Source organism: Harmonia axyridis, chromosome 7 (assembly GCF_914767665.1).
Source record: "Harmonia axyridis chromosome 7, icHarAxyr1.1, whole genome shotgun sequence".
NCBI classification, from domain to species: domain Eukaryota; kingdom Metazoa; phylum Arthropoda; class Insecta; order Coleoptera; family Coccinellidae; genus Harmonia; species Harmonia axyridis.
This window is the reverse complement of record NC_059507.1, coordinates 6,352,598-6,379,566: the sequence shown is the minus strand read 5'-3', so window position 1 is coordinate 6,379,566 and position 26,969 is coordinate 6,352,598. Positions and strand designations below refer to the sequence as shown.

Genomic DNA, 26,969 nt, shown 5'->3' with positions numbered 1-26,969 from the left:
CTCGAGATGTTTATTGTTTAAAATAAAACCAAATTGGTGTCATCTGATTAGTTCATTTCATTATGGGGAAAAATAAAATTATTCGAAATTGACTCTCATAAGTATCACTTATGTGAGTCTTCCCAAATTGCTCGATTGTAAATTATATCCGATCAAACAAAAAAGGGGGAGATTAAACATCATCTGATGAACGAGTTGCAAGCCATCATATTTCTGTATTTCCCGCATCTAAAAACTTCCAGATCGACATGTTTTCACGGCAGTAATCCCATCGTAAATCAGTTCGACAGGGGCCATAAAACAAGAAACAAAAGTAGCCGCTAGTCTCGTATGTCCGATTCTATCGTATTTTCTGTATCACTGTTGAATCGTGGAAATATCAACCTGTCCACTTCCAATGTGTTATTGGGCAAGCATGTTCTGGATATTTTTATAAATAAAAACTAATGTTTCTTCAACTCAAAAATTTTTTCGGTTTGTAATCAGCGTGGGAACAATATATGGAACAAACTCTAGGATACTGGGTAGCATATTTCAACCAAATAACGGGTGTTTTTTTTTCGAGGTAAATAACTTTAAGTTGGCATTACTGTTCAAGATGGCGACCGATTTAACAGCTGTCGAGCGATTCATTCTCAGTTTGGTTTGGCAATTCATCATGCATCGACTCACGCCTGAACAACGCTTGCAAATAGTGCAATTTTATTTAGAAAATAATGGTTCTGTGCGGAATACGTATCGCGCACTACGTCGATTTTATTTTGTTTAGCGATGAAGCGCACTTCTGGTTGAATGGCTACGTCAACAAACAAAACTGCCGCATTTGGAGTGAAGCTAGTCCTCAAGTGTATGTCGAAACACCGTTACATCCAGAAAAACTGACTGTTTAGTGCGCTTTATGAGCTGGTGGAATCATTGGTCCGTACTTCTTCAAAAACGATGATGGCCAGAACGTTACAGTCAATGGTGATCGGTATAGAGCCATGATTACTAAATTTTTCATTCCTGAATTGAACAACCATTATATCCAGGAGCTGTGGTTCCAACAAGACGGCGCAACATGTCACACAGCTCCTGCCACAATCGATTTATTGAAAGACACGTTTGGTGACCGCCCAATTTCACGTTTTGGACCTGTGAATTGGCCTCCAAGATCTTGTGATTTAACACCGCTAGACTACTTTCTGTGGGGCTATGTAAAGTCATTGGTCTATGCGGATAAGCCACAAACCCTTAACCAATTGAAAGACAACATTCGCCGTGTTATTGGCGATATACGGCCACAAAGGTTGGAAAAAGCCATCGAAAATTGGACGTCCAGATTGGACTACATCCGAGCCAGCCGTGGCGGTCATATGCCAGAAATCATATTTAAAATGTAATGCCACAAGATTATCTTGCGGATAAATAAAAATTCATTTCAATCGAATAATCCGTCGTTGTTTTATTGCAATTTAAAGTTCTATAACTCTAAAAAAAACACCCTTTATATTGATAAGTTTTTCAGGAATTGGGACAAGTATTCTGTTGGAATTCTTATTACTTCAAGGTTCTTACCTGCCGAATTTTTCTAGATCTTTGTTAAATAAACCCTCTCCCCAAAAAAGCATATGGATTACATCCAAATCATCCCTTTCATGAGTTATTATACACATTTCGTTGAACTCTCATGCATCTTCCAGTGAAAACCCACAATTTGTCTGGAGAGAGCCTGCTGAAGTACCTGATGATTTGTCAAACTGTACAACAGAATGTAATGTTACAATACATTATGTGGTAAGTGCTCCAGGTGTATATATTTTGTCACCTTAATTCATATATCTTATCCTTATATTACTGAAGCAGCAGAAAAACGTGGATGAATCTCATTTGAGTTCGTATTTCATTTTTGTACAGAATTTCATGTTATTTCAAATGCTCAAGTTAGAAGAAAATTTTGAGGGATATATTCCCTACTTCTTTGTTTTTAAGGCAGGTCACTTTGAATTATTAGATAGGTATATACGAAATATACTGACTATTCAATGGTAAAATAACAGTTTGAAGGTATGAAATTTCGAAATTCTGTCAAAACGTAAGTATTTTTCAAATTTTCTTTGTGTTAAGATCCTAAAAAACTGGGAGGAACGACTCAGAAAAATATAATTCGCAATGAATCTCATTAATAATCCCATTGAAAATCATTGAGTGAAAATGGAGAACAAGCATTTGCAGAAAATAAGACTCTTCTAAACAATTTTCCATGGACAGTTTAAAATATAGCTCAATATATCTCTGTAATAATATCTACCAATCCTCCATATTTTCATGCGATAAGTTCAATTAAAATTATTAAATCAAAGATTTAAAAGGGTCGAGGACTGCAGTAACTACAGCAAAGTTCCATCGAAATTCGAAACTTTTTGATTTATCCTGCCAAAATTAATTCAATCCTCTCTGAGAACTGATGAGATTGTTCCTTCTCAACTCGTTATAAATTCGCGAAAATAACAGAAGTTCATCGGATACACCCCATGTTGCAAGACATTTTCCATCCCTTAAATCTTAAAAAGTTTGATCGTATTGGGAATTAAATTCTACGATGGAATTACATTGGTTGAAGCGATTTTGCTCAATAGTTTTCTGCACAAAATATGGCTGCAAAATGTACACATAGTTTACTTACAAGCATAGGCTTCTCATCAATTATTCTCAACATTCTAAACTTTCATAGTAAATTGTTGAATAATTATTTATAATACAAGTGCAGAAGGCATTGAAATTCCTTCTAGAGTGCATTCTGTACGAGTATTATACATTATTTACTCTAGTTCACTGTGATTCACAAGTGAATCTAGAAATGAATCTTCCCTATAAAGGTATGTTCACAGTTTAAAATATGTGGACATACCTTTATAGGTATATTCACAGCTTAAAATATATAAACCTAAGATCAGAAGAGGTACTGGATTGGACCCAGGGCTGAACCTTGTGGTACACCAGTATTTATTACAATCCGTTCATTTTCACAGTCATCCACATATACATAATATGTGACAATTCTGACTATGAACTTAATAAACCAAATCACAGTCGTCTGGAACATATTTTGATGTAGTTTATTTAAAAGTAACTGTATATTCATAGAGTCAAATGCTTTTTTGAATTCTATGAACAGAAATATAGAATGTCTATGTTTTTCTCTAATATCTTGTTGATGTGGTTGATAAGCAATAAGCACTTTTTCTATGATTGAAAGAAGATTGATTATTATCAATCTTTTTTTTTGTGATTTGATCAACACCACGTGAACTATTTCGTATTTTGGAAAATTTTATTCTGAAAAATATAATTAATAGTTGTGTGTTACAAATAAACTATGTTCTTCATCATATTATCTACGATATATCTCTATAACTCCTAGAATCTTCTGAATTGTTATTAGGAGGAACACCAACATTTGCTCAAACTCGTAAACAAACAATAAAAAATCTGAAGCCCTGGACAATTCATCGGAATTTATAATTTATTCATTTTCGCCACAGAAAATTAACTTGAATCGAGTTTAACGAGATTTTTTCTCCCTAATTTGAAATTATGCTTCAGCGTAACCATTTAAGATAACGTTGATTACTCGAGATGTATTTGGTATCAAGACCGAGGAAATATATTGTTTTCACAAAATTTTAATAATCCCCATGAAAAATAGCCAAGAAAATGAAAATCATTAATCTCAGCAGATTTCTGAATTAATTTGTGAGAGCGTATTACAGATAGCTATTTTTCTTAGGTGCCAAATGTGACTAAGATAAATGATAAAACTAAGTGAATCTCGAAATGAAGATAATATAATATCAATTTTGTCCCATTAGAAATTAAATCGATACAGAAACATTCAATCTGCATCAAACTTGGAAATGCTATCTTCAAGCAAAATCTCAACTCTATTGGATTTTTTTTAATGGAAATTTTCCTTATTACCTGAAAATTTCAGGTTTCTTGTCTTCCCGTTCAAAAGTTATTGAACTGAGGCTCAAAATTCGAAAATTAAAGACAATGTGACGAAATGAAAATGCGATCTCTTCGAACAACCACAACTTCTTCATTTAAAACATTCAAATCTATCCATTTTTAGATCATAATATACTCATGCTGATCCGTTGAATCTGCCATACCTTGTAGAACAAAATCGTGCGGAATATCTCAGTTTCACACAGATTTCATGGTTATATAGGGTGTTTTTTTTCAAGGTATATAACTTTGAGTTGGCATTACTGTTCAAGATGGCGACCGATTTAACAGCTGTCAAGTGATTTATTCTCAATTTGGTTTGGCAATTCATCACGAATAGACTCACGCCTGAACAACACTTGCAAATAGTGCAATGTGCCGTTGTTCCCGATTTTCATAAACGAATTTTGTTTAGCGATGAAGCGCACTTCTGGATGAATGGCTACGTCAACAAACAAAACTGCCGCATTTGGAGTGAAGCTAATCCTCAAGTTCATGTCGAAACACCGTTACATCCAGAATAACTGAATGTTTGGTGCGGTTTATGGGCTGGTGGAATCATTGGTCCGTACTTCTTCAAAAACGATGATGGCCAGAACGTTACAGTCAATGGTGATCGGTATAGAGCCATGATTACTAACTTTTTCATTCCTGAATTGAACAACCATGATGTCCAGGAGCTGTGGTTTCAACAAGACGGCGCAACATGTCACACAGTTTGTGCCACAATCGATTTATTGAAAGTCACGTTTGGTGACCGCCTAATTTCACGTTTTGGACCTGTGAATTGGCCTCCAACATCTTGTGATTTAACACCGCTAGACTACTTTCTGTGGGGCTATGTAAAGTCATTGGTCTATGCGGATAAGCCACAAACCCTTGACCATTTGGAACACAACATTCGCCGTGTTATTGCCGATATACGGCCACAAATCTTGGAAAAAGTCATCGAAAATTGGACGTCCAGATTGGACTACATCCGAGCCAGACGTGGCGGTCATATGCCAGAAATCATATTTAAAATGTAATGCCACAAGATTATCTTGCGGATAAATAAAATTCATGTCAATCGAATAATCCATTGTTGTTTTATTGCAATTTAAAGTTCTATAGCTCTAAAAAAACACTCTTTATTTCATTTTTATATGTTGGTACTTGGAAGTCTTCTTTCACGGATTTTTCTATTATATGTCAAATTTGTGACTCAAAAAACAGTTCTGCCAACCAACATTTCTCAATGCAAAAATTACTAAACTATATTTATGGAAACATTCCATTAATTTCAATGAAAATTCAGAGAATAAGAGAAAATAATGTATAATAATACTAGTACAGAAGGTTCATTCTAACAATCGTTGATTAAAAAACTAGCCACTTCGTGGCACTTTTTCGAATTTTGAGCTCGTGGAAAATATCAATACCTTCCGCTCTTGCTTGAATTATAAATAACTATTCTATAGGCCAGATAGAATATAGTACGTTTCTCGATATGATTCGATAAACCGGAAATATTGCTTCGTTATCAAATATCCGGGATTTGGGATAACTTGTACTTCGTTAAAATCAACTGACTGCAGTATATTTCCACATCGTGGGAGATCAATATCATTTTTCCAAATATAATCTTCGATCAGCATATTCATTCGTCTTGCTCTTTTTTTTCTTTGGATCAGAACGAGAAGAATACCCTCAAATTTCAAACAAAGAGCTTCATTATTTGCATTTCGATGTAACTCTCTTACTCCATACTCCTACACAATTATGGGATGCTGTGGTATAGCTTTATCTCAGGTACACTTTTTCAGTTTAATGATTCTTCGTTTTATAGCTTATTATATCGGAATGTATTGGTTTATTAATTCAGACAATAAAGCTTGGGAAGTAAATTTCGAAGCCCTCCTGTATAGATTTCGTTTCGAAAGTTGTAAAATTGAAACTGTTCATCGGGTTTGTCCATAGAAATTTAACTTAGAAACTAACTGTTGTTCCTTTAGCTGCATGAAAAGTGTCTATGGTTTGACAGTTGAAAATGTCAATATGACTTGACAATTCTGTTCAGTAAGGTTGAGCAATACGCTGTATTAGTGTGACGTCACATACTGCCATTTTTGGTTCTCCTGTCAGTGTTCGGAATCCAAACAAATAAATTGTCATTCAAATTAATACGGTGTTGTTGAAGGAATTGGCTTATTTTCATAAATAAGAGTATTTGAGGAAAGATTTCAGTATTAATTGATAGACAGAAGGAACGAGGTTAATACCAGTAAGTTTGAATACTGTATCATTCCTCAGATTTTGTAAAAAGCCGTGTTTATTAGTTGAACTTCAAGTTCGAACTTACTGGCATTAATCTCGTGCCTTCTGTCTATCAATTAATAGTAAAATCGTTCCTTGAATAATCTTATTTATTAAAATAAGCCAATTTCTTCAACGCCAACGTACTAATTTGAATGACAATTTGTTTGTTTGGATTCCGAACACTGACAAGAGAACTAAAATGGCGGTGTGTGACGTCATTACTAATACAGCGTATTGATCGTTTTCGCACTAATTTTACTTTTTTCGATTCAAAACTATCAACAAGACAAAAAATGTGAGTACCGAAGAGAATATTGCTTCTGTAGAGCGAAGTGTTGAAGAAGACGCCGAAATATCGATACGTCGCTGTTCTCAACTTGTTGGCCTTTGTCCTTTGACTACTTGGATAATTTCAGTAGGGATCTCGGATTATGTGCCCATAAAATACAGCTTGTGCAAGAATTAAAGCCAAATAATAAATAAATTTGGCTAATTTGAAACTGACCGAAGAGAATCATTTGCAGAAGGGGTCTATTTTTTCCTCAAACGATTGCAAAGTTTTATCATTGTAAATATTAAACCAATAAAATTGAATTTTCCCAATCGAAAAATTTTTTCACGCCTGGCCACCTAGTCTTTGTAACATCAACCCCCAACTGCTAAGTACGAATTTTCTCTCATTGAAAATTCATAAGATTCACATCGTTCAACAAGGGACTACGAGGAAATTCGAATGCCCCGAAGAATTCAACCCTCAATTCGTAACAAACCCTAATTTTCATTCAAAGCTGCTGCAGATCGACAATTCTGTCCGAGTGTCGTTCGAGAAAAACTAAAGAAATCCGCAGCATACAGAATAGGTCTTGATTCTTGCAAAACGGCATGCATTTTCCATTAGGGTTGAATATCTTAATTGATTTTCCGTGTCGGGAAAGGTTAACAAAACAATAGGAACAATTAAATGAGTTGCAACATCCACTTTGCGAACTGCGGAAGGAAATGATAATAAAGGAAATTGAATTTAGTGGTTATTTCCATTTTGGTCCACTTTTTTTCTCGATATATAAGATGTCCATTGGCTAAGCGTCGAAAGAAGGAGATGATCTATTGAAGGCAGGATCTATTGGTTGAAATGGCAACACTGTTCATTATTTTTGACATTTCATATGGCATTTGTGTTCAGTAGGTTATGCCTTTAAATCATAGATAGATACACGCTCCAATAAAGTTTAGAATAGTTATTTCTCCAATTCTGTGGCAAATTAGTTCATTTTGACATATTAGGCCAATTGAAAAGTCCCCGGTCTGATCCACAGATGGCGGTGCTAGTATTAAATCCATATAAGATTTTTAGTTAGTACCACCCAACGATACGTGTCAAAATTTGACAGAAGTTGGACCATTAGTTTGTGAGATATGGCGTTGTGAGTGTAACTACTTTTGTTAAAAATCTGATCTGTTTTGTAAAATCTGAAATTTTCGAAAAAAAATTGATGAAATTCCCGAGGCTGCAACTTCTCCAGGACGTAAGCTACGCCCTTGAAACCTCAGTTTGTTCTAGATCGTAACTTGATGTTCAAAAAACGTTTTTATTCGAGGGGTCTGTGACGAATAATTCAGGAGATATAACGATTTTTGGAGGCAAATTCAATTTTCTCCCAAATTTCGATTTCAAATTTCCTCAAAACCGGGAGCTCTACGGAGAATCGGTGAGCGGTGCCAGAATTGACGATCTCTGATTAGCCGAATTTCGATCTAACCTGAAAAAATTTTCGTAAAATTTTCGAAAATTGAAAAAAAATAAAAGTTCCTTCAGGGGAATATTGTATCATTTTATTGCTTGATTCGACCATGTAGATCACGAAAATACTTGCAGTTGGGCGATCAGTACATCATTTAAGAAATAATACGTAAAAATCTGAAATTTTCGAGAAGAAAATGGATGAAATTCTCCTGGACGTAAGCTACGCCCTTGAAACCTCAGTATGTTTTAGATCGTAAATTGATGTTCAAAAAACGTTTTATTTGAGGGGTCTATGACGAATAATTCAGGAGATATAACGATTTTTGGAGGCAAATTCAATATTTTCCCAAATTTCGAGTTCAATTTTCTTCGAAACCGTGAGCACTACGAAGAATCGGTGAGCGTGCGAAAATTGATGGTATCTGATGAGCCGAATTCCGATCTCACCTGAAAAAATTTTTTGTCCAAAAATTTTCGTAAAATTTTCCATACCTAACCCTTAGAAAATTGAAAAAAAAAATAATTCTCTCAAAACTATGAGGTCTACGCAAAATAGGTGAGGGGTGCCAAAATTGACAATCCCTGTTATCCTGGTTATCAACATAAAATGATGTGAAAATTTTTATGAAGCATTATTATTACTGATACATCTACAGGCAGAATTCTGATGATGCACTCAACAAGAAATGAAGCAGAAACTACTTAATTTAATTTCTACACGTATTTCTACCTATCCAAAATCAAAGCCGCTCTATTCAGTGAACTATTCGAGTTAAAATAGTTGCTGAAACGCATAAGTTCATAGAACAAGTTGATTCACATATTGTGTTCGACGATTCAAGGAAATATTTCTCTTATCTATGTAGTTCGGTAAAACAATTTCCTTGTGCAGAATAGAGATCAACGTGATTCTACACATTGCAACTTCTCGACTTGCCGAGGGATATGTTGAGGAAAATATGAATGGAGCATAATTTTGCCACAGTAAACTTATAAGTGAATTGAAAGTTCTCCGTATATTCGTTTAAAGTCGCAAAGTTGAAGCATATCGAGAAGTGTTATGCCGTACGTTGTTTGAATGAATCTGACAATGTTTCGAATAACATCAAACCTTCAAGATATAACATGATAAATGTTATGACTATAAGGAAACCAGGTTTGTGCCGAATATAATAAACATAGATAGAGGGAGTATACGAAATTTTTACAAGTCCCCAACATGGTTAGATTACGTTGTCGGATTGTGATATTTTTTCAAATCCACAATTCTACTATATCGTTATGAATGTATATTATATTGAATGAAATATATTTATTTGAGTGATTCACGATTAAATATGCAAATTTGAATATTGGAATCCGATATTTTTCCTAATTGTCGAATTCATAATAAGCAGAATATTTGTTATTTTCTGTATCTACCTGCTGAAATCCAAGGTTTGGCAACTTTTGCTCTCCTAGTGTCATCAGTTGCTTCATGTCGTTTAGCTCGCTTGAAGTTTGTTTTCTGAATTTCTGATATATTTGGGTATTTATTTATCTATTGAGTTGATATGAAACTTTGATTCAGTATGGGACATAAGAAATGCGTTCTTTGTGGAGAAACTCGCGAATTGAGTGAAATATCGTATCACTAATATGTTTTCATTTCCGCGCGCTTTATGTCAAATTTGATAGTTCATGTTGGGGACAAAATTTGCTTTCTGAAAATGACATATGCTCCCTCTATCTATGTTTATTACTCTTGAGAGTTTGACAAATTCGACTCGGTCCTTCCGGCCGTTCATACACATAATAACTATTGATAAATATCGAACTGAAGGACGTAGAAATCTGAATTTTTCAGGTTAGGTTCAAATCTCAAATTCAATATATGAGGTCGATAATGGGCAAAATCCAACTAGGGGTTCTGTAGTTATGACCGTTCGAAGTTGTTTTTCTGTTAATATCAAAACTTTAAATTTTACCAGTCGGTTACGGTATAAACAAATTACAAAGTATGTGTGTTGTTGAAGATGCCAAGGTTTCAGTTGATCTTTTGACAGAAACCATTCAAGATTGAAATGAAAATTCGAATTTGGATGTAAAATTGCGTTAATTTCCTTGAAGAAATATGTAAGTGTAAAATCCTCCTTAAATGTAGGGCCCGATATGTTCAAATTTATAAAAACCCCATTGATTTAAAACTATCTACTCCATACTCAAATAATTTATTAAATAAGAAAATAATATCAAACTTCCGGTATAACCTGATATTAAATAACAATTGAAATATTCCAGCCAAAAAGTTCAAAACCCTCTCATACCATAACAAAAATGTCAGCGCCACCAAGTTAAACTTTCGGAATATTCTAGCAGAATATTGTCTCAATCCCGAACCTCAACTATTTCACCGTATGGAACGTTATTCAAACTATTCCAGGGAGACTGGAAAGGATCACGTGCGCCAGAAATAAAATAACTATCAAATTATTCACCATAACCACACTCTATATCAGCAAGATAAAATAATGAACAACGACGACTTCACGATAATAATAATCTCCCAAAAATAGCTGACGAAAGCACTGACGTGAATTACGGAGCTTTTGAGCCAATTTTCATTCAAGCGCCAATTGAAAGGTCATGTAATTTTAACAAAAAAATTCAGGAAATCAATGGCTTCAAAAAATGTATTCTTATTTATTGATAACAAAAAAGTATGCTTATAAACACTACACATTTTCATAAAATGTAGTTCAGAAATTCAAAGTTCAATTTCAGAAACATGTATTTCAGAATAGAAAAGTTTAATTCAGACAGTAAAAATTGGATTTGAGAATGGTTATTTTAATTTCAGAAGTTGGAATCCAGAAGAACCAAGTTGTAATTCAGAATAGTGAATTGAAATTCAGAAACAGCAAATTACATAGACGAACAACTTTGCTTCCGTAATTTTTTTTTCGAAATTCAAAGCTTTATTATAAAAACAATTGATTATACATTTATGATTCAAAGTATTGTCCATCGCTGGCCACTACTTTCTCCCATCTTCCGAGCAGCGTACGAATCCCGCGTTGAAAAAACTGGTCATCTTTTGAAGCGATCCACGAATCGATCCAATTTTTTACTTCTTCATAATACTGGAAGTGCTGGTCAGCCAGATTGAGTGCCATTGATCGAAACAAGTGATAGTCCGAGGGAGAAACGTCTAGAGAATAAGGCGGGTAGGGTAGAACTTTCCATTTCAACGATTCCAAGTATGCCTTGACCACTTTTGCAACATGGGGTCGAGCATTGTCATGCTGTAAAATGATTTTATCGTGTCTCTCATTGTATTGCGGCCGTTTGTCTTTCAATGCTCGGCTCAAACGCATTAATTGCGTTCGATAACGATCGCCTGTGATTGTTTCAGTCGGTTTTAACAACTCATAATACACTACGCCGAGCTGATCCCACCAAATACTGAGCATGACGTTAAAACCGTGAATATTCGGTATGGCCGTCGACTTGGAAGCATGGCCAGGATATCCCCATGATTTTCTGCGCTTGGGATTATCGTAATGAACCCATTTTTCGTCTTCAGTCACAATGCGTTGCAAAAATTCCTTGCATATGTACCTTGCAAGCAGCTGTTCAGAAGCAAACAAACGCCGTTCAACATCTCTCGTCTTCAACTAGTACGGCACCCAATTTCCTTATTTCTGAATCATTCCCATGACTTTCAGGCGTTTATAAATGGCTTGTTGTATCACTCCCAATGATCCTGCCAATTCTTGTTGCGTGTGACACAAGTCTTGATAAAGTAATGCCTCCAATTCTGCATCTTCGAGAACCTTCTCTCTTTCACCGCTATGCTGGTCTTCGACGTCAAAACCACCGTTCTTGGAGCGTTGAAACCACTCTCGGTACGTTCATTCACTAATAGAGGCCTTACCATAGGTATTTGAGAGCATTCGATGAGCCTCAGCAGCAGATTTCTTCATATTAAAGCAGAAAATAAAAACCTCCCGCAAATGACGAGAATTCGCCTCGTAAGCTGACATATTTTATCGAGAATAACTTCATGATGCAGACACAATTCGACTAATATTCGATAGCGTTATGTTTACAAATACCTAAGCTTATTGTATGACATCTACGATCTATTTATTTCGACCACCATTTACCGCTACAGCCATCTATTGCAAAACGGCGGAAGCAAAGTTGCACGCCTAATAAATAACAAGTAATTTTATACCTTCCAAAACACCAGTGTAAATTTATCTTTATTCTTCGAGTTGAGCATGTCCAAAACGCCTTTTAAATGAACCCCTTGCAAATAACGATTTAACTCGTTTGAAACAACTTCAAACTTGAATCGTCCATCAAGGTAATCATATCCATTGCGTTTGAATACCTTGATTTATCACAAAATTCCAGATTTTTCCCAGACGAAGGCGTAATATCGAAAAAACAAATGTCACCAGCTGTCGAATCAGCTTTTCGCGTGTTTATTTTATTCTGAGCCGATGGCTCTAATCCCAAATCCTGCCGAATCAAAGCTTCAAACTCTAAGCTGTCTCATTCGACGTATCCGTATACCTACCATGTTAATTCGATTTGCAATTCCAAATTGAAATTCTAATTCGAACCTACGATTATTTCTGAATACGGAAACACCTGCGAAAATTTGCGGGCCTAATGGAAAACACGAATAACTGGGAAAATAATGGAGGACATATTAAATATGTCCTCCATTATAATGAATACAATAATAAAGTTTATTATTGTATTTATTTCGCTCGGCCAGATCGCAAACCAGATAGTTATTGAAAGGATTTTGATGATAATTGATAGAAAACCGTAATTGAACTGAAATGATTTGATAAAAATAAATATAAACAATAAATATGAACCAAAGATTTTTAATATGAATAGAGCGCTCAAAGTCAAAACTGAAGGGTGTTTTTTTTATAGCTATAGAACTTTAAATTGCAGTAAAACAACGATGAATTGTTCGATTGACATGAATTTTATTTATCCGCAAGATAATCTTGTGGCATTACATTTTAAATATGATTTCTGGCATATGACCGACACGGCTGGCTCAGATGTTGTCCAATCTAGACGACCAATTTTCGATGACTTTTTCCAACATTTGTGGCCGTATATCGGCAATAACACGGCGAATGTTGTCTTCCAAATGGTCAAGGGTTTGTGGCTTATCCGCATAGACCAATGACTTTACATAGCCCCACAGAAAGTAGTCTAGAGGTGTTAAATCACAAGATCTTGGAGGCCAGTTCACAGGTCCAAAACGTGAAATTAGGCGTGTCTTTCAATAAATCGATTGTGGCGCGACCTGTGTGACATGTTGCGCCCTCTTGTTGGAACCACAGCTCCTGGACATCATGGTTGTTCAATTCAGGAATGAAAAAGTTAGTAATCATAGCTCTATACTGATCACCATTGACTGTAATGTTCTGACCATCATCGTTTTTGAAGAAGAACGGACCAATGATTCCACCAGCCCATAAAGCGCACCAAACAGTAAGTTTTTCTGGATGTAACGGTGTTTCGACATACACTTGAGGATTAGCTTCACTCCAAATGCGGCAGTTTTGTTTGTAGACGTAGCCATTCAACCAGAAGTGCGCTTCATCGCTAAACAAAATAAAATGGACTTAGTGCGCGATACGTATTCCGCACAGAACCATTATTTTCGAAATGAAATTGCACTATTTGCAAGTGTTGTTCAGGCGTGAGTCTATTCATGATGAATTCCCAAACCAAACTGAGAACAAATCACTTGACAGCTGTTTAATCGGTCGCCATCTTGAACAGTAATGCCAACTTAAAAAAAAAAACTTAAAAAAAACACCCGTTATAACAATAGATTTGACTTTTGAGCGCTTTATTCATATTCCAATTACATTCGCAGAACTTTAAATATGTATATGTGGTCCCCAAGATTGCAATTAGCGCAACGAGCGCCTCAAAGCTTCACGTCAGGGATTTACTAATTTTTCAAAAAATTAATAATTCTGCACATTCCATGCCAATCCCAAGAAAGGTACCTCGAAATCATTGCCTTCTCAGAAAATTATAAAGTTCATTTCATTACGAACATTACAAATAAAAAGAAATGTATCCTTTTTATCCTCTCTGTTGCTATTTCATTCAATGGCCATTGAATTCGGTGAGATAAGTAAAAAATCAATATAACAAAACTCGGTGAACAAATACCCCGAAATGAAAGAAGGAATAAAATCAAATGTTTCAATCCCAAGAAAAAACGTGTGCTAAAACTTAAGCTCTGAATGAACTCGTAAAATCTCTATACTTCGATAGAATTTCTTCCGGAATATTTTTCAGACTATTGTTGTTGCGATCTTTTATGTCATCTGCAATAAAATCGAAATTGTACACCAAACGTCTTATGTATTTATGACATATACTTTCTAGGAATCGAATAATATACAGACTTTAGAAGTGTTGCTTATTCGCAGAAGGGATTTTTAGGCCATAGCCTTCTAAATCTACTTGTGAGCTCGGGCTTGAAGATTTGTTTTATAAGACTTATAATTTTAGGCTTACAGTGAGCTTCGAATTTTGGGACACCCTATACAGTGTTGGATAATTTGATTTTTGTTTTGGTTGGCTTTCAATATTTTGTCAATTTAGAATTTTATTTCTAGACAAAAAAAGTATTTATCAAATAGTGAAGGTTTTTTCATCAAGTAGACTTATATAACCTCTATAGTCCAGTCAATTTGTGCTCATAAGGGTACACAAGTTTTGGGATTGTTTTGATTTCTTCGATTTAATATGTTATTTAGAGTGCTGAATCCGAATCTGAGGTTTTCCACCAAAATTCCGTGACGGAACAATGAAAAAAGGGGTAAAAATCTCATTCTTTGGCGGTTTTTTGCATATTACTCGGAATATATCAATTTTTCAACAACGACTTTTCTATACAAAAATAAAGTATATAAAATTTCACACAAATTATTATCATTGATTTTTTTTGTCCGATGAACCGTTCTGGCTCAAACCATAGTTGAAAATTTTTCGTATTTTATCTACCTGCAAAAACCCAATTTTTGGGATAGTTTTTATTTCTTCGATTTCATATGTATGTTGATGTGCTTAATCCAAATCTGAGGTTTGCTGCCTGAATTTCCTGATGAAACATTGAAAGAAATGCAAAAAAAGGTAAAAAAACTAATTTTTTTGGCGGTTTTTTGCATATAACTCGAAAAATATCAATTTTCTGTGAATGACCTTCCCATACAAAAACGAAGTAAATAAAATTCCCTACATAATTCTTTGATTGAAATTTTTTGTCCGATAAACCGTTTTGGCTCAAACGATAGTTGAACATTTACTTATTTTACCCGTCTCTGAAAAAAAAACACTTTTTGAAGTAGTTTTGAGTTTTGATTTCTTCTATTCTATATATTTTTGGGATGCTCAATCCGAATCTCCAGTTTTCCACCAAAGTTTCAAAAAATGCGAAAAAAGGTAAAAAATTTGATCTTTGGCGGTTTTTTTGTATATAACCCAGAAAATATCAATTTTTCCTGGTTGACCTTTTTCAACAACAATTGTAATTTCAGTACTCTGTTGTATAAATACTATGACGGTATTATTCCATCAACATATTAATTGAAAATTGAAACCAATATAAAGAAATAAACTTTTTTTTTTTCTAAACTGAAGATGGCTTTATAATTTAAATCTATCTGGACTGTATTGGAAGAGGTAATTTTCGAGTAGACGACATGCCATTGATAATAAATTGAAGTTTTGAAGTGAAAATGTTGGTTTTTGTGGAGACAGATAAAATACGCCAATTTTCAACTATCGTTTGAGCCAAAAGACAAGAAAATTCAATTAGAGAAATTTTATTTACTTTGTTTTTATATGGAAGAGTCATTCACGAAAAATTGATATTTCCTGAGTTAGGTATATGCAGAAAACTGCAGAAAAATGATTTTTTTTTAACCTTTTTTGCATTTTTTTCAATGTTGCATCTCGAAATTCAGGTGGAAAACCTCAGATTCGGATTCGGCTCCCGAAAAGACATGAAATCGAAGAAAACAAAACAACCTCAAAACTTTCATGTGAAAAACTGGACGATTATAATTTGTGAAGAAAGTGGGTTTTTGTAGGGACAGATAAAATACGCCAATTTTCAACTATCGTTTGAGCCAAACCGGTTTATCGGACAGAAAAACTCAATAGGAAAAATTTGTAGGAAATTTCATTTACTTTGTTTTTGTATAGAAAGGTCATTCACGAAAAATTGATATTTTCCGAGTTATATGCAAAAACCGCCAAAATATGATTTTTTTTTACTTTTTTTGCATTTTTTTCAATGTTTCGTCTCGAAATTTTGGTGGCAAACCTCAGATTTGGATTCGACACCCCAAAAAATATGTAAAATCGGAAAAATCAAAACAACCCCAAAACTATCCTATGAAAAACTGGACCATTATAATTTGTGAAGAAAGTGGGATACACCAATTTTGAACTATCGTTTGAGCCAGAATGGTTTGTCGTACAAAAAACTCAATAGGAGAAATTTGTAGGAAATTTTATTCGCTTTGTTTTTGTATGGAAGGGTCTTTCACGAAAAATTGATATTTTCCGAGTTATATGCAAAAAAGCACCAAAAATTTTTTTCTTTTTTTTTTTCATTTTTCTCAAATTTTCGTCACGAAATTTTGGTGGAAAACCTCAGATTTGGATTCAACACCCCCAAAAATCATATAAATTTGAAGAAATCAAAACTACCCCTAAACTTTCCTGTGAAAACTGGACTATTATTATTTGTTAAGAAAATCAAAACTCACCGTTTCGAATTTTCACAGTTTTTCCGAACTTCTCCCAACTTTGCCGGTAGCACGGTCAAGCCAGACGGTGGTGTGTTGGCTGTTGGGCAAAAACGCAACACGGGGAACCGGCGTAAGGGTTGATCAGGACCAAAGAACAGGCTGCTAGCGTATATAGCGGCTCTGATCAGTTCCGTCTCCGGTTTTATACTTGTTACCCCGCCAGGGAATTGTTGAGAGGGCGGTATGGCCGCACACAGCTTATGGAGGATACTCACGATGGCCTACGCACAGGTTGCTTCCCGAAAAAGCCCCTCCTTCCAATCTTCCTTTTGTTTTTTTCGGTTGACAGAGATGCACGTGGAAAAATGACTTATTTTTTATTATTTGGACACGATTTCTGCATTTTTCGAATTTTGAGCTTAAAAGGGTCTAATTTTGTCCAGCCGGCCGTGAACACGGTAACTCTCAGGCGGAAACATAGAATAATAAACGTAGATAGAGGAAGTATACGCAATTTTTATATGTCCCCAACATTGTTAGATTACGTTGTCGGATTGTGATATATTTTCAAATCCACAATTTTCCTATATCGTTATGAATGAATATAATATATTGAATGAAATATATTTATTTGAGTGATTCCCGATTAAATATGCAAATTTGAATATTTGGGATCCGATATTTTTCCTACTGGTCGAATTTATAATAAGCAGAATATTTATTAATTTCTGTATTTACCTTCTGAAAACCAAGGTTTGGCAACTTTTGCTCTCCTAGTGTCATCGGATGTTTCACGTCGTTTGGCGCGCTTGAAGTTTGTTTTCTGAATTTCTGATATATTTAGGTATTTATTTCAATATATTTTGTGTAAATATGAAACATTGATTCACTATGGGATATAAGAAATGCGTTCTTTGTGGAGAAACTCGCGAATTGAGTGAAATATCGTATCACTGATATGTTTTCATTTCCGCGCGCTTCATGTTAAATTTGATAGTTCATGTTGGAGACAAAATTTGCCTATTGAAAATGACATATGCTCCCTCTCTGTTTATTTCAATGAGAATAAACATATCTATCTATCTATCTATGTTTATTACTCTGAGGTTGATACTTATTCTGCTGATTGAACAATTCGAGAAGCTCATAGACGGAATAATCGACATTTGACATTTTGAGTAATTTACAATTCACATTGATATCGTTCCTTACGATATATGTTGGAGCTGTGTGTTGAGGTGAATTTTCAGCAGTTTCTACTTTATTTATTAATGAGTTTTCAATGTAACCTTCAGATACAGAAGTGGATTTCCAACCGGGCAACCGCCAAATCGTTTGAAGGCTGAAAAATCTGGTTCACTGTCAGAAAGAATAGACAGAGAAAAACGCCGAAAGCAATGACCAGTATAATAAAGATGCTGTTGCTCCAATGGGGAACGATTATTGATAGTAATTTAGAAAACGTATTTATGCCTGCTGGCTGTACTGAACATTTATAGTTTCTATATATAACGAAAACTCTTTCGTGTGAGGTGTGATCTCTCGAGTTAGAGTGTATGCTCACCATTATCCACCACACTGAATATCCTAATTGAGAATTGACTGACATCAAAAATTTCGATCCTATATTATTTTGTACACCTTTTCTCTGCAGCCTATATAATTCATCTTTTGTCAGTGCGCCTGCTACTCCGAAAATCAATGCGACCTACAAATCAAATAAAGATAGTTATTACATTAAATCATATTAATAAATTATGTATTGATCTGAATATGTTGAACGATTGATTTAATTCCATTTTATAAAAACATTTCTTCATCAGGAATGTATTATCAGGATCATTCGATATAAACTTTACTCTTTTATATGTTTTTGTTCGAGCACTTGTGATTTTTTTGGGTTATATCCCACTTTTTGTCGTTTGATGAACATTACTAGTTTGTGATATCTGCTAACATCAATATTGTCCTTGATGTTCAATACTTTCAGCATAGAGTATTTAGCCCATTTTCTGCAATGCTCGTAAATTAAGTATGCCAAAAATACTGACTCAGAATAGTGCGAAACATTCTTCTCCCTTCACCACGCTATGAATTCTGAATTTTCTCGTACAAATTCTGGCACTTTTCGGGTAGCAAACTCAAGGATGCGGTTTAAATAGATTATGCCATATTTATCAGGAATTTTCTTGTAATTCGTCTTTCTCTTACGTAGTCGTCACAATCAGTATCTAATCGAAAGCACCATAGAGTAAATAAATAAACTTGACAGTTCGATGGAGCCTTGATTTGAATTAGGAATTTAATCGTTCTATGAAATTACATAGTGAAATATTGTGAGTACATAGAGCTTAAATTGTAAATGTGAAACACATTTCAGTAAAGTGACATCATTGGTAATGCTGCTGAATATTTCTATGTTCGGTTGTCTATGAAATTCATTCATTAATGAGTAATCATGACATTACAAGGGGTCATAAAATGATGAATTCGGGTTAGTTACTAAGCTATTATTAAGAGGTCAGCGGAAACAATAAAACATCTCACATCGTTTCATTCTATGAAATATCAACAACTTATTTGTTTGCAGTTCTTGAGAGGGTCCGAATAGTTCTTATGGAGATTTATCCAAGATGACTTACATCCTCTGGAACTCTGGTTTCTACCTCAAGACGTCCCTCTTTCCATTCGTTGCTATTTCAATTCCCTGAAGAATTTTCCGTATGTGGATTTACGCCGAAAAATGGAATTCGGAGCAAAGATTGCCAACAAGTGGATTACTGGCAATTGCTGGATGGCAAGCAATAGGATACAGGGAATAACTTCGGTAGGACGAATCTTTCCTTGTGTACTATAGATATTTATATACAGGTGTTCCACTATTGACGCGACTCTCTATTACGGTTAAAAGCTGAAATTTATGGATATTAATGTTTGATTAAGTCATCAATGTATCGTCCAATTTTGAACACCCAGTAGAGTTCTCAATGATTAACAAAAAGTCAATACTAACCTCCGTTCTTCTAGAATTCACTACCAAAATATTTTTAAAATAAATTCATTAGTTTCGAAATTATTACCTTTTTTCAAAGACCTTCCAATTTATGATAAATAGAGATATCTCAAAAAACGGTATGTTTTAAGCATATGAAACTTCGAAACTATGAAAAATTTGGGTTCATTCATTCAATAGAAGCAGAAAATTCAATTAAAAACAGGGTGTCCCATAATAAGAAACCTATTTGGTCATTTATATACATTTTTGGTACATCCTGTGTATTCCCAAACAGATTTGAGAATGTAGTTCTAATGGAGCCTTCTTTAATTTCATCCCATAATTGTAACTAGATCCACTAACAAACAGAACGGGAGGAAAATCAAAAAAGGATATTTAATATAAAACTGTCCTTTATTATGTAGGTGTATAAAAAGTTATCATTTTTAGAAATTAATCGATTAGTATGTTCTATTTTCCATCATCTTCTCATTCTCAATCAATCATTCTCAATCCTAGGAACTCAATTTAGTTCCTTTTAATTCCTGGAGTTATGTAATCCCAAGAAATAGTGGAGACATAAAAAAAAACTATCTATATCGTAGGATATCAGTTTCTTCCACACAAACCACATGATATAATATCCAGAAAATTTCTGAAATAAAGAAATAAAAAGTCATACCATATCGGCGATATATTCGAATTCATGTTGAAAGTCAACTTTGCTATTTTTATTCTAATCTAATGCCGAGTATTGATCAAAGAGCCCGTGGACCTTATACTTAGATACTTCATTGTATAAAAGCTGAAAATTTCTGTACTCAACTTCCCCAATAGAGGCTTAAGTAAAAATGGTCATTAAAAAATTAATATATTTGTTATATGATATTTCGATAACTACAAGAGACGTTTTCCCAAATGACTGACACTTTGCAGAGTGCAAACCCCCAAAGAACCTACCCAAAAAAATTTCCCAGAAGAAAAGAGAAAAAATACTAGACAATAACGAATTTACAAATTTACGTATTTTGACAGATGAATCCTCATGTTCTCTTTATGACCACCACAATCCTTCAATAGCTAGACTTGTGCGAATTAGAATTGTGCCTCTTCAGGAACCTCACTATTAAAATGTTTTACCCAACAGCGAAAGATTACACCAGAATAGTAATTTATAATACAAGTGCAGAAGGCATTGATATTCTTCCACGAGTTCAAAATTCAAAAACGAGCCACGAAGTGGCGAGTTTTGGAATGAACGAGTGGTAGAATGAGCCTTCTGTACGAGTATTATACATTATTTTCTCTAATTCATTGCATTTTCATTGAAATTAATGAAATATTTCCATAAATATAATTTAGTGATTTTTGCATTGAAAAATGTTGGTTGGCAGAACTGATTTCTTTAAGGCAATTTGATGAATTGACAGATAAAGCCGTAGCGGAAAGTTCGGAGTGCCAACATAGAATAATAAAAAATAACCATGAAAACTGTGCGTTTCTGATATATTCTCGCACGATTTTGTTCTACAAGATGTGGAAGAATGAACGGAATAACCACAGAATTAGAGAAAAATGTTTACCGATCCCATGCATGAATATTGAAGACTCACCTGTTTTTTTCTGATGGTGGCTCATTTTCACTTTTAACTTTTGAAGTAGGTTTTTTGACGTTATTTCCTCGCTCATCCTGAAATTAATTCAACACAATCATAAGCTGAATTAAAATATTGAAAAACGGAATAAATTCCATACTATTTATATTAATTCCTCTTCGATTTCAACACAAAAAAAAAAAGGCGGAAGAAAAGTTGTACGCCTAAATATATTATTCTAATGAGAAATATTTTGGAAATACTATTTTGCATTTCGTATTTCAAATATAAAATGAAAAAACATTTAGTATTTTGCATTTTATACATCTCTACATTTAGTTAGGTAGATACAGAAGATTAGGCTAAGATAGAACTTTTTGAGAGTGAAAAACACAAAAAACTCCTCATTTCTAAGCTGACATAAACTACTTACAGGATGTAGCTCGCCTATTTTCAATGCCTTCAACTGCTTACGTGCGTCACTGGAATGTCCTGCTTCGTGGAATGCTGAGGTTGCATCCTTTCCTGCATATTCCTCTACAAGTTCAGATCCACCAGGATGCTGTGTGAATTTTCGGGTAATTTAGCAATCGTATCGACATTCCAGTTAATAACAGGTCGAATATTTGAGTACATACTGGGTATCACAGAATTTCTAATCGGTAATTTACCACCTTATTTTGCGATGAAAAATATACGGAGATGTTCGAATAATTTTTTTCAAGAATGAACAGCCTTCCAAAGTTGAGGGGATTTTATTGATTTTCTTCGGAACTAATTGAGCAAAAATCATAATCATTCTTTAATTTTGCACTCGCAGAAAAATTTCAGGATAAACCAACGAAAATTGTGGAAGTAATTCGATTCACAAAAAAAAGACACGAAAATAAATCAAAATGCAATATAAAATGCAAAAGAACTCGAAAAATTCATTTCGTCGCAAAATTTCGTTTGTAAAATTTGTAATAAACAAAAAATATACCTATTCAGGTGGCATATGAAAACAGTAACTTAGCCTTCGTGAGATAAAATTGAGTTTTCCAACCTTAGTTCTTAATGAATTCGTTACTAGAGCAATGCATCAAATTTTCAGGAGTGAATCGTTACAGAAGTATCTTACGTGCTTATCTTAAATTGAAATTTATCTCACATCTTTCATGTAATGGGTCACATCGTATACATCAGTCTTGACAAGAATCCACGTCCTATCAGTTGTTTTTCCATTGTTCCTTACTATATCGTCTAATTTATAATACGTTATTTCTTCCATGTGAAAACTTATCAAACGTAAAATACAACAAGTACTAATTCTCGAATTTGTTCACAGAAAAATAACACAATTTTCGAGACATTCGCACAAGAGAAGATTAAGATTATTTATTGTCTATCTGATTCGTCTACCTCGTAGCAACTAATTCATTTGTCTGAAGACAAGATTGGTTATTCCTAACTTGGATTCAATGGGAATTCCAATACGTGATCCAACATACTTATATCTACTACCAAGAACGTTGCTCTTGGGTTATTCCCCCATATCATAATTAATTAATGTACTGATAGTACTGGACCAAATTTTCTTTTTATCTTTTTCTGAACTACCAGTGGTCCACCGAAAATAAAAAACTGGAAGAAAGAAGCGAGCACTCTTCTACAAAAAATATCACCCTGTAGATTTGCATTCAAAATTAGCATATTGCATGAACCCTTTAAAATGCAAACCAAATTAAAATTGACAACAAAAAAGCACTACTCACATCTTTCAAAAATGTTGTCACATCATAAACATTTTTATCAATAATCAACCAAACATCTTTTTCTTTTTTTCCATCATGCCTCAACACCTCTTCTTTAGTAAATAATTTTATTGCAGTCATTGAGAAGAATAACAGAATAAACTGAGCGGATACTGAATTTCAGAACAATTGAATTTATTCTTTATACATATATTTGAACTGAAGATAATGATAATAATCTTACGAGGAAGATGATAATAATCTACACTACTCAAAAAAATGATCCCAAATTGTCAAAAATATATTTAATCCTCAAAGAACAATGAGATCGATTTAAATTTGTTATAGAATAAAGATATACAGTGTGGTCCAACGAAAACTTTACACCTCGATTTTGTGACTTTAAAATGAAAATTTGGAAAATCGCTCTGACCTGTCAATTTCTGATTCGAGGGGGAACAACTTTTCCGCTTTTCGCATCCTTGTAACTGCAACCCCCTAACGGGGGCGAGTACAACCCGTTGATTTTAAGGGGTGAGGGGTGTTGCGATACATCATTTTGAAGATCTCATCGAGTACTATCTGATCCTGAATTTTTGCTTCAAAATTTCCATCTATAACACAATGACAGGTAAAATAGTGGAAGTAGGGACTAACACAACAGTCAGCTGGCAAAGTTATGGCATCAGTATTCTGGGATGCACAAGGTATAATATTTATTGATTACCTCCAAAAGGGCCAGACCATCAACAGCGATTATTATATAGCGTTATATAGCGGCCCCATTTGAAAAAAAAAGAACTGTTTCATCAAGACAATGCGCCCTGTCACAAGTCAATGAAAACAATGGCAAAATTGCATGAATTGGGCTTCGAATTGCTTCTGCATCCACCGTATTCGCCAGATCTGTCCCCCAGCGACTTTTTCCAGTTCACATACCTCAAAAGAATTCTCGCTGGAAAGAAATTTAACGCCAATGAAGAAGTAATCGCCGAAACTGAGGCCTATTTTGAAGCGAAAGACAAATCGTACTACAAAAATAGTATCGAAAAGTTGAAAGATCGCTATAATCGCTGTATCGCTTTCGAAGGCAACTATGTTGAATAATAAAATCGAATTTTGCCAAAAAAAATGTGTTTTACTATGGTAGACCGGGGACTTCTCAATTAGCCTGTTACCAAACCAAAATTGTTCGGCTTGGTCTGAAATGCAATTCGCTAATGAAAATTCTAAAATCGAATACCAAAAATTTTTTTCATTCCCAAAAGGGATTCCAATGCTTCCTCAACCTATCGTATAGACTCGGAAGTACAATTTTTTTATGGTTATCTAAATATGCCGCAATCATTCTAACTATTACATTAGAATAATCAGACACGTTCGTTTACAATTGAATTTATTAATAGGATTTCGAAAAATCAGGGATCATCCTGTTTTGTGTGCAATCGACACATATCCGATAACTGCAGTTCACTTTGACCAAATGAATCGAGGTTTCCTAGAAAATATTTATGAACCAATAAGTTGATTCACGTAGTTTGATAAATGATTGTCCGATTCTGTTATCACCATAGTTTCTGTATGCAGTGGCGTAGAGGATGTCAGGAAAGGAGAACCCGACTGTGTAAAAACAAGAAATAAAAATGTAAAATACAAGGACTGCCAGGAAGTTTTTTTTGAGATCATGTAATCAACTTTTTTGAAAGCCATATTGCTCTACAATTTCTTTCTATAATTTTTCAATATTGTTTTTTTTTCTTGAATGTACACTGAGCTAAAACAATGAACATTTACTCTCAAATGCAAATTTTGACTCACGTGGGGTGATTGGACACTTTTGAATGAGAAGTAGTATTTCTATTCTAGATAAACGAAAACTCATATCGATGTCTGAGGGACAATTTTCAAGAGAAACTCTCGAACACCACAACTCCATACCTATCACCGTTACTTAGTTACAGGGTGTTTTTCGAAAATATTCATTTTCGAAATATTGCTGTAACTTTTTTTCTGTTGAAAGTTTTGCCTTTCTGTAAAAACATTCTTATAGTTTTATGCAGAATTCGATGACGTTTTAAATTTTCCGCATACTGATATTTTATGAGATATTGCTATGAAAATATTCTTTCAATGGGACATCCCATATATTTCTACATATTTTGAAAAAATATTTTCATAGTGATATTTCATGAAATATCAGTTTGCGGTAAATTTAATGAACGTCATCGAATTCTAAATAAAAAGTAACTGCATGAATATTTTTACAGAAATGAAAAATTTTCAAAAAAAAAAAGGTTCAGCAATATTTCTAAAAACACCCTGTATAACTATGTAACGGTAATAACTATGCAGTTGTGATTGTCGCGAATGAGCTCCTCATGAAAATTGGTTCTTAGACACCGACATCAGTTCTTATCTATCTAGTATAGAAATATGACTTCCCATTCAAAAGTGGCCAATTTGGCCAACCCTATGCACGTCATACTGTAGATATGAATCTATATAGTGTCGTTTTCATACCACGTGTATGGGTAAAATTCGCATCGATTTTTAATCATGGGAAAATTATTCACTGTCATACCACAAACGTTGCTAGATGCATTCTCTCGGATTATATCCAGAGAGAGTAGGTAATTCACATTCTGAGAATTCCATGGTTCAATATTTACTGAATCCTTCGGAGGTAAATAAACCATTATTCTGCCTCACGTATTTTTACACGGTGTTATTCAGATTTGTCGCAGCTCCTAGTATAAGATTATCCTAGAAATTATTCTATGGATTTCAACATAGGCTGGATTCTGGATTTATATTCAATTTCTTCAAGCTGAATCGAGAGTCACATAGGTATACCACTATATGTGGTGAAACTGTGTGAGTATGATTACATTTAAGTTAGCAATGCAATGACGTCCGCGATTCTCATTATGAATGAAATAAATAAGCACAATCAACAACAAAATAGACAAAATGCGTTTTGAAGATGGATTCAGTTGATAGCTTGTCCTACCGAAGGAACAACTTTTGAAAAAATTTTTGGTGTCAGATTTCAACATTCCCGCTCGCCGCAAAAAGCATTTCAGACAATCCAGAACAGTTTTATCAGATTTGTTGGAATTTTCTATTTACCCATTTTGGCTTCTTCAATTTCTTTCACTCTTTCAGTGACGCGGTGTACAAATGAATTGAATGCATATCTTGTTTGGAAGATTTTTCTTTTTGACCCCTGATCTGCCAGTTTAAAATATTCATATCATTCTAATGGTGCTATAAATTTGTCTGATATTGTTTAATATCTCTCATGCTGTTTTTTTTTCATTGTAGGTAGCCCAATGCAAATATTCAGTCAGACCATCACTCAAGAGGCAAGCTCATCAGCAAAGACGAAATTGTTCCTCTTGCTTCAAAAGTACTTCCATAAAACAAATGTGAACATTATTATTATTTTTTGTGTATTAATGACAATTTGAAAATAAAATTGATTATTTAGTTAATTCGATTTTATCATTTGATCCCTAGAAATAAGTAAATTAAGGTTCTTCTGGAATCAAATAAATGAAAGAAAAATTGAGAGATCATGGGACAACAGTATAGTTTATCCCACAAAATACTAATATCCAAACGCCTGAAATTTTACAAGCTGATCTTTAAAAAATGTAAGTTATAGTACTGCTCTCTGTTGACAAGAGGCTAAAGCTCCCAAAATGGGTTTTTCTAAGAGTGCCCTCTTGCGGGAAAAGCTCAAAGTTTTTAAGTGGGTAAAGCTAGTGCGTCCTCTGGTGGCAAAATAATGAAGTATCCAAAATGGGTTCA

The 26,969-nt window shown here is 34.2% G+C and overlaps 2 protein-coding genes and 1 long non-coding RNA gene across 7 annotated transcripts in view; 1 reads left to right on the top strand and 2 right to left on the bottom strand.

The window, feature by feature from the left end:
* The window catches only part of LOC123684627 (prothoracicostatic peptide), a 42,508-nt gene extending 23,968 nt beyond the window's left edge, over nucleotides 1-18,540 (bottom strand). For 2 of the 4 annotated variants that reach the window (XM_045623946.1, XM_045623948.1), the window contains exon 1: nucleotides 10,339-10,471. The gene's annotated coding sequence lies outside the window, so the exon portion shown is untranslated. Of the gene's footprint in view, nucleotides 1-10,338; nucleotides 10,472-16,851; nucleotides 17,102-18,397 lie in introns of those variants that run through there. The other 2 variants (XM_045623947.1, XM_045623945.1) reach the window with 2 other exon arrangements.
* Nucleotides 18,541-19,266: 726 nt separating this feature from the next.
* LOC123684625 lies at nucleotides 19,267-26,650 on the top strand. Its single transcript, XR_006748163.1, has 3 exons — nucleotides 19,267-19,353; nucleotides 19,424-19,660; nucleotides 26,481-26,650. It is a non-coding gene; the product is annotated as an uncharacterized LOC123684625 (long non-coding RNA).
* Nucleotides 20,220-23,347, bottom strand: LOC123684624 (cytochrome b5-like). 2 transcript variants are annotated; one of them, XM_045623942.1, is made up of 4 exons: nucleotides 23,178-23,347; nucleotides 21,857-21,985; nucleotides 21,442-21,518; nucleotides 20,220-20,483 (listed from the first exon to the last, which is right to left on the bottom strand). In XM_045623942.1, exons 1-4 carry the CDS (start codon nucleotides 23,295-23,297, stop codon nucleotides 20,438-20,440), a joined length of 372 nt encoding a protein of 123 aa, XP_045479898.1. In that variant the 5' UTR covers nucleotides 23,298-23,347; the 3' UTR covers nucleotides 20,220-20,437. The 2 variants fall into 2 exon arrangements, with proteins under 2 accessions (XP_045479898.1, XP_045479897.1); XM_045623941.1 differs by lacking the exon at nucleotides 23,178-23,347 and adding an exon at nucleotides 22,574-22,849 and having other exon boundaries at nucleotides 20,223-20,483.
* Nucleotides 26,651-26,969: the final 319 nt, after the last annotated feature.

What these genes read in the sequence shown, in the direction of transcription:
- LOC123684624 (XM_045623942.1), bottom strand. Translation starts at nt 23,297, where the DNA reads ATGACTGCAATAAAATTATTTACTAAAGAAGAGGTGTTGAGGCATGAT. An exon ending in TGACAACATTTTTGAAAGAT is followed by an intron (nt 21,986 to 23,177) that starts GTGAGTAGTGCT and finishes AAATTCACACAG; the next exon opens with CATCCTGGTGGATCTGAACT. An exon ending in AAATAGGCGAGCTACATCCT is followed by an intron (nt 21,519 to 21,856) that starts GTAAGTAGTTTA and finishes AATTAATTTCAG; the next exon opens with GATGAGCGAGGAAATAACGT.